Below are 8,516 nucleotides of genomic sequence, written 5' to 3' on the forward strand. Positions count from 1 at the left end.
GATAACTTGGCAGATAGTATGTGCACATCTTAGCATTATAAAGAGCGATTACTTATTTATAAAAAAGAAACGGGGGGTGTTGCAAACCAACTAAAGTTTAATCCCGTGAGACCTGACGGTACGTTCAATTCTCGGTTTTCATTCCACTCGTTGGTGGACTCTCATTAAAAATAATTTGTGTGTTATATTTTTTTAACTGGATTGCTGAAAGATTAGGATAATACCTGGAACACATTCAATGAAGGAATTCTGAAATTCGCATGGTTTTTCTTTCACAGGGCCATGACACAGTGGCAGCCGGATCCAGTTTCATCATGTGCACCCTCGGCGCTCATCCGGAAGTACAGGTAACATCGCCTATTGCGATATATTACCTAATATCTGACTGTAATTGTGTCAAAATGTTTTCGTCTAAGGATAAAGTGTCATATAAGAAAACGTTTATTTCAACTGTTTTAATTCCGTAACATCAATACGTTTGTACGAATATGATGTGAACTAATTGAGTTCATATTTTCTATCAGAGTAAACGTTCTCATACATGTTAATGTAAACTTACCATATAATTGTTATTGGGAATTTACCGTATGTATGGTAAATGTAAAAAAAAATTATTTTTAATGAAAAGTCTTTTTTCGTATATTTATTGGAAAGACCATAACCAGACGATAAGATTGGTTGCTTCCATTGTATGTTACGGAAGGTTACCTTAACCTTTTCGAAGTGCATGTAGGGACATGCACTCGCTATGCATTCCTCACGGAGGTACATCTGTTGCGTTGGTGAACGGGAGTTGACGTGTCCCCGGGGTCGCAGGACAAGGTGATGGAGGAGCTGCACGAGATCTTCGGCGACTCGGACCGGCCGGCCACCTTCAACGACACGCTGCAGATGAAGTACCTGGAGAGAGTGATCCTGGAGACGCTCAGGATGTTCCCGCCGGTGCCCATCATCGCGCGCAAGATCAACCAGGAGGTCAAGCTGCGTGAGTGTTTCGCTCGGCCTCCCCCGCGGCTGAAACCGCACACGAGGCGATGTGCTCGCTATGTCCGCGATGTTCGTGACGTCGCCAGCTGCATCTCAGGTGTCACTGGCCACCAGTGGCGTAGCCAGGATTTGTGTATGGGGGGGGGGTTAAGAAGCATGCCCCCCCCCCCCCCTAATAAAGCGGTGGGCCTGGGGGTCCATCCCCGGAAAAAAAATTTCCATTTTAAGGTGTAAAATAGTGCTATTTTAGCAGTTTTCGGTACTTAACTTTAAATATTGTAATGGTAAAAATATTATTAATTTTTAAATAAAATATTGTTTGAGTGATGAAATAAGAAATTAATTAAAGATATTTTTATCAATCCTAGTGCCTTGTTTACGTCGTCTCAAGATCATAAATCATGCTCGAAGCTCGACAGTACAAAAAAAAAGGAATAAAAAGGGTTGGGTTTCGGCATAACTGGCCTATTCCTGGAAACTTGAAGAGTTACATGACACCATGTCGTTGTCTTAATTCTATACACACACAGCGATCCTTACACTTTTGGAAGCCCAGTTAACACCTGCTTATAATTACCGCACTGGGTAAATACAATAGGTGTAAGATATTTGAAAGTTAGGGACCCGTCACGGCGTCACAACCTTATAGCTTCTGCTCGTGACAGGAGTAGGGGAAGGGAAGGAGAATCGGTAGGGCTCGCTTACTCTTCCCCTCCAGTGCAGTGGCCGGTGATAGCAGTAAGACACCCAGGCTTTTAGCTAACCTTTCAGTTAAGAAAAAATAATTGGTGCCAAGGGGTGGGGGGGTTAGATCTCATTTAACACCCCCCCCCCCTGGCTAGGCCCCTTCTGGCCACACACAGCTGTGTTCGCTACGTTCGTCAAGTACGCTAAGTTGACGACATCGTCTGATGTTTGCTGCATCTCTGGTGTCACTGGCCACACAAAACGGAGTTCACTACGTTCGCTATGTTCGCTATGTTCGTGACGTCACCTGGTATTTGTTTCTCCGCCTATTTCTTCCTAAAACGTCGATGACTTCGCTCATGCGCGGATAAAAAATATCCGTTTTTTTTTCTCGCGAGGAATTGTGCTGTACTTTTGTGTTTGCTTTGAATTAGTACCATTTCAACGGAATATTTTATTGAAGGAGTACGAAAATATTCGTGTTTATGAAATAAATAGGTAGAAGACTATATAAATCATGATATGTGGGATAATGCCAGGGATTTTATTTCAAGGGAATGTTATCAAACTGAGATGTATTTATTCTGAAATAATCCATAAATTTGGCTTCTTCCTCACCCAACTGCTTTATCAAGTGATGAAATTCTCCAAATTATTTTTTTTTTAGATTTTCATGAAAACTTGAAACTTTACATTTACTTACTGAGAGAGCTAGCAGAATATTATCATCGTCGGGTTCATCACTCTAATCCCACGTCATGCGTCTCTCCGACGTTGCGAACATAGCAAAGCTGTCTGTATGACCTCGGCTTTGATACACTCTTCCTAGGCTGTCCTAGGCTGTCCTAGGCTGGGCGCACACATGATCAGACAAGAAGCGACGCTACACGAAGCTACACAGTTTAACACCGTCTTCTCGCGACAGCTTTACAACGTATTTCCGTTTCGTAATCATGTAGTAAGGGACCAAATGTTCGTTACCTTTTCGTCAACTCTGTATATATTTCTGGCCTCATGTAAAAATATTTTCCAATACATGCGAAGTTAAAATTATTCACGTACGACTAACCGCGCGCGGGGAGAGATTCGCGAGCTTGCGGAAATTATTATTCTTCTCAATATTTTGTTGGTTTTCTCAATGTGCTCCTGATTATTCCAGACAATATTTAAATGGTTTCTACAAGGTCTTCTGATCATTCATGGGTACGCTTCTGATTGTTTTCTTCGCTTGCTCTTGGTTATTCCTAACGAGACTTCTGCTGATTTCTCCGAGTGCTTCTGGTAATTTATTAGAAATTTATCTCTGCACGAAGAATTTTTTACCTAATGAGACATGCAATTTTATTCAGAGTTATATTTAATTAGTGGATTTATGTTACTAAATCATCAATTAAAATATATTTATCAGATGGAATTCAAAAACGAAAAATATCCATTACTCAGTCAAAAAATATGCTAAAAGATGACTGAGAATCACTATCATGCAAGACGAAACTCCTTCTATTCGATGTTTAGCAAAGCTAACCTTCTCTTGCGATCGTGAGTGAGGATCCTTCATCCCACATGAAAAATAAATAATACTTACCTCAATGCAACATGTAGAAACATCTGTTCTTGAAAAGCAGAACTACTTGTCCATGAGTCTTTCAAAATGCCTAATTTGAATGCGCTGACAAAATATTAAAAATTATATTTAAGTAAATGTCCCAATATAAAATGCTCAGTTTGCATTTAGTAATAGTTGCAGTTTCTGATTACTTTTGGAATTTTTTTTCCAAATTCGTAGCTTAATAATTAAATAATTTCAAGATGTTACTCTAATGTCAAGATGGCAGGGCGTCCTGGCAATAAATGAATACCGCACTCTAGTGAGTAAAAATTTTACTAATATGGTGGCGACACCATCTAAAATATTAAAACAATATGGCGGCCTACACTAGAAGAAAACAAGATGGTCATCATGACAGCTTACTGGCTGACATAATAACTGCTTTGGAATAAGTGGTGGGAGGTCAGGCTGTGGGTGCCTTATATGGAGGAAGGATCCGTCGCCATTTGTATTTTGTCCTCACCAGGCTTGAACAGAGGACTCCATGAAGTAATTGGGTTTGTCAAATAAAATTTTCTTTATAAATTAAAATAATATTTTCCTTTTTGGGGGGAATATTGCGAAATACCAGATCACTGACGATTTTCAAAACGACTGAGGTTTTTATATTACAATTTTTATAGTTAAACTTTTTCTCATAGTTCAAATTTTCTGTTGAAATCAGATAATATTAACAGATTTTAAAGAAGGCAAAAGTAACGAAAAGTGCAACGGTGATGTCATACACATCCAATAATGCGGGCGTAACGAAAATTGCAACATTCTAGAATCAAAGATGGCAGATTTTACTACAATCCAAGATGGCGGAAAAAATTGCTGATCCAAGATGGCAGCCAGGTCAGGTCAAAAGTAATCCAAGATGGCCGCCCTTGATGCCAGAATCCAAGATGTTGGTCGTCATTTCAGGCACCTCATCCTTGAAGCCTGCCGCAGGACCAGCTATTATATACTACTTGTGTTTTTGTACATTTCTTAAAACATATAATTTAATAAATTAATATTTATAGTAAAATATAACCATATTAAACTTTTTGTGTAATTTAATTTACTCTTAACAAGTCTTTAGTAAATTTATTATGAACTTAAATGGAAATTTTATTTTAATTCCTATCATGCGCTGTTAGAACGAAAATTTAGATTAATCTATGTATCATTTGATTAAAATTATTTATTTTTAGTATAGCATATCAATTAAATTTAAATTTGACTTTCCCAAATGCATAGAATCTGTAACTTTTCAGGATTTGGGGGGAAACTTATTTTTTTATTAATTTAATTAGTTATGTACAAAAATAAACATTTCAAGACAAAGTCTAAATAAAAACATTTATCTCAAAATATTATAACAATATGACATTCTGCTTTTAGTACATACTAGACCTGACATAAAAATTTGAATATAAGTTAATTAAAAAAAACCTTAAATAAGGACATTAGTAAAAAACTTCTGTAAACAATGTAATAACTGTTTGTTAATGTTTGCATTTATTTAAAATTGTGTGCAAAAAGCTATATATTAGAAGCAAAATATTTTATGGCCTTAAAAGAATGTCCCAATTATAAATTTTAATAGCATCAACTTTAAGATTTGTAGAGTGTTGGTTTAAGATCACAATTAAAGCGTAACGCAAACAGTTTAAGATAAGCACATACGCGAGTACTGCTTTGAAGTTTTCTTGCGTACAGCGCCACTTACTCAAAATGGCGACTCCTGAGAGAAAAGCGATTTCTGTCATGCAATTTGTTATGAGTGAATGTGTAATTTCAATCAAACGAGCGTTTCCCAGTGGAATCTCTTTGTACGAGAGTGGTTGAACGTCGAAGCTCTTGACCGTTGGATTGGTCGTGATGGTCGAGACGACAGAGCTCTTATTCGCTGGCCGCCACGTTCACATGACGTAATGCCATGCGAATTTTTTTTTTTCCTTCGGGGCTTTATAAAAGATAGTGTAAACGTTCCGCCGCATACCTAATGATTTTCCAAGAGTTGAGGCACAGAACTGAAGAGGCCATTGCTTCAATTACACCGGACTGGTTAACCGAAGTGTGGGAAGAATTGGAGTTTAGCTTGCCGTGTAACGTTAGGTGCACGTATTGAACATTAAAAAAAAAAAAAAAAAAAAAAACAGGTTAGTTTACCCTCAATTAAGTATAGGAATTGTTGTGAACAGTCTAAATAAAAACTGTTGTAATATATACCATTGGAACTGGGACAGCCGTTATCTTTGTCTTTGAAAGATTTGTGCAATGGGAGTGCATGACTTGATGTAAGTTTATGGACATACGCCATTGCTAAGCACTTTTTCTGTAGAAGAAAACTAAAAAATAAAAAAACAAAGGACAAAAAAACACAAATTAAAGAAAAAATTGCTGTTGTCAACAGGATATAAACAGCCGGTAATGTAGGATGCTGCCCGTGCTTGCAGCCTCGGGCTACACGCTGCCGATCGGCTGCACGTGCGTGATCGCCACCTACAAGATCCACCGCCGCCCCGACTTCTACCCCGACCCCGAGGTGTTCAACCCGGACAACTTCCTGCCCGAGAACATGAACAACCGCCCCTACTACGCCTTCATCCCGTTCAGCGCCGGGCCCAGGAGCTGCGTGGGTCAGTACAAACAACTTTCTGTACCTTTACAAAAAAATAATCCTTGCAAGGATTTTCAAAGATATAAGATTTTAACTTCAATATCTCAAAAATGAGATATTTATGGTCGGTTGCAATATAATTTCAGTCTCTTAAACCTAAGTAAATGTTTTATGCTTGATAATGCAGCACCATAATTCCTAGATAATCTCTGAATAAGCACACAATGAGTAAATTTATAAACATAATAAAACTAATCAATGATATTTTGTCACAAAAATCAGATGCAATTTAATAGGAACTGTGTTCTAGGTTTGAAAGTGCACAGGTGTGCGAGTACGCAATCGTGCTAGCGTGCAAGTGTGCTGCGTTATTTCCACCTTTCCCTGCCGTATCCTCTACCGGTTCCCCCACCACATTTCTCCTTATAGGATTTAAATAATCCTTGCAAGTTTTTCACCAAATTAAATGGTACAATGCTCTGCCTTGCAGTTCTACAAATGATATCTTTACAACTGAGTTTCCAATGGCATTCCTTGCAAAATTAATTTTTTTTTTAGTGTAGCCTCGGTAAGTAGCTACACCACTCACATAAAGTTTCTGCAGAACCTGGAGTATTGTTATGTGCACGTCGCCAACTGTGTACAGCGAACATTGAATGAAAATGCACATATGGTATGGCACCAAAACAACAAAACTTTACCGTACTACCCTAAACAAAGTAAAAATCAGCTGTATGTGAGTTATACGTATCATGCATTCAATATAACTGGATAATAAAAAGAAAACTATATTTGATTAGTTTTTAAACCTTTGCGGCTAATCCGAACTTTTGGACATTTTGCTAAGATTTTTTCAAGGGAAGTTTCTTTGCGGAGGAGGCAGAAATTTATTTAAATCCTATGAGGAGAAATGTGGTGGGGGAACCAGTAGATGATACGGCAGGGAAAGGTAGAAATAACGCAGCACACTTGCACGCTAGCACGATTGTGTACTCGCACACTTGTACACTTTCAAACCTATGACCCAGTTCATATTAAGTGCATCTGATTTTTGTGACAAAATATCATTGATTAGTTTTATTATGTTCATAGATTTACTCATTGTGTCATTAAAGATAAAAAACAGTGCTTATTCAGAGATTATCTAGGAATTATGGTGCTGCATTATCAAGCATAAAACATTTACTTAAGTTTAAGAGACTGAAATTATATTGCAACCGAATATAAAAATCTCCTTTTTGAGATATTAAAGTTGAAATCTTATATCTTTGAAAATTTAAAAAACCCAATTTGTTTAGCCAAACTATAATATTGTAAAAATAAATCTTTGGTAAAAATATGCTGTTTTTCCGTATAAAGAGTGAAAATTTTTAGAACCCTTGGTTGTTGAGATTATTTCATACATCCCAGAAACATGTCTTTTAGAATAAACAGTAGACATAAAATAATTAAAATATTTGTACCTAATTAGTTTCAAAAAATATATATTTGTAAAACTGCAAAAATTATTTACAGCGAACATGAAACCATAAAAAAAAAATGCTACAGCCCTAGGCACGGGTGGTCTGAGGGAGGGTGGAGTTTGCGATTCCCTTCCCTTTTTCCAACGAAAAGATAATAATTTAGCTTAAACAACTTGAGCGATAGAAAAATTATCTACTACAAACCGCACCTGACTTTTAAAGTAAGTTCGATTTTTAATCTGTAAAATGGAGGTTTTTTTATTTTGTTATGCTACTCTAATGTGTAGTTTTTTTTTTAATTTCCCGAGACTTGATATACGCGTTTAAATATCGTTTTAAATTTTTTTTTTTGAATTTTTAGACTTCACTTTTAACTGGATAGTGTTTCATACGACCCAAAACTATTCGGTCATTCGCCCCTCGCACGATTCGAGGATGGGTCCGCCGCATGGGCATAGTGGCATGCCGGTCCTGTTCTCCAGAGCGGATAAACCCAGTTTGCTGAAGGAGCGCCAGTGTGACCGGCTGTTTTCGCGCCCGCAGGTCGCAAGTACGCCATGCTGAAGCTGAAGGTGATGATCTCGACGGTGCTGCGCAACTACCGCATCGTGTCAGAGGTGCCGCAGGAGCTGTTCAAGCTTCAGGCGGACATCATCCTGAAGCGATCCGACGGCTTCAGGATCCGCCTGGAGCCGCGCGCCGCGAAGGCCCGCAGCTGAAGTGCTACCTACACCCGCGCTCGCTTTATTCAACTAACACAACCCTGTCACTAACACTAGCGCGTAAGCACTGTATACATTCTACCCGTATCTCTTTAACCTAACTAATCGCATACCGTAGCGAACTAACCCAGTTGGCAATAAAAGTGGTTACAAACGCTTCTTTTTATGTTGTCTTTTTTTTCCAAGTATTTAAGTTTAATACTATAAAATACTAACGATGTGGACATTTCTGCAGTAGTTTTATTTTCCTCGAATCATTAATTTTTTTTCTAGGTACCTACGTATCTTTATTTAATTCAGTTTTAGTCCATGTGTCTGTATGATTTTTTTTTGCTATTTTTAAAACTAGAGCATGAACGATGATTTTTATGTAGTTAGTTGTTGTAGAAAAACCTTTTTTTTTATTGGTTTACTTCTTAATAGTGACGTATATCCAGGGCTGTATTTAATGAAATGCT

The 8,516-nt window shown here is 37.8% G+C and overlaps 1 protein-coding gene across 1 annotated transcript in view; it reads left to right on the forward strand.

The window, feature by feature from the left end:
* Window positions 1-8,218, forward strand: part of LOC134531712 (cytochrome P450 4g15-like) — a 30,603-nt gene extending 22,385 nt beyond the window's left edge. The window contains exons 10-13 of the mRNA XM_063367531.1: window positions 279-347; window positions 817-985; window positions 5,710-5,892; window positions 7,880-8,218. Coding sequence (XP_063223601.1) covers window positions 279-347; window positions 817-985; window positions 5,710-5,892; window positions 7,880-8,055 — 597 coding nt within the window. The 3' untranslated portion in view covers window positions 8,056-8,218. The remainder of the gene's footprint in view (window positions 1-278; window positions 348-816; window positions 986-5,709; window positions 5,893-7,879) is intronic.
* The last annotated feature ends 298 nt before the right edge of the window (window positions 8,219-8,516 follow it).

Source organism: Bacillus rossius, chromosome 5 (assembly GCF_032445375.1).
Source record: "Bacillus rossius redtenbacheri isolate Brsri chromosome 5, Brsri_v3, whole genome shotgun sequence".
Lineage (NCBI taxonomy): Eukaryota > Metazoa > Arthropoda > Insecta > Phasmatodea > Bacillidae > Bacillus > Bacillus rossius.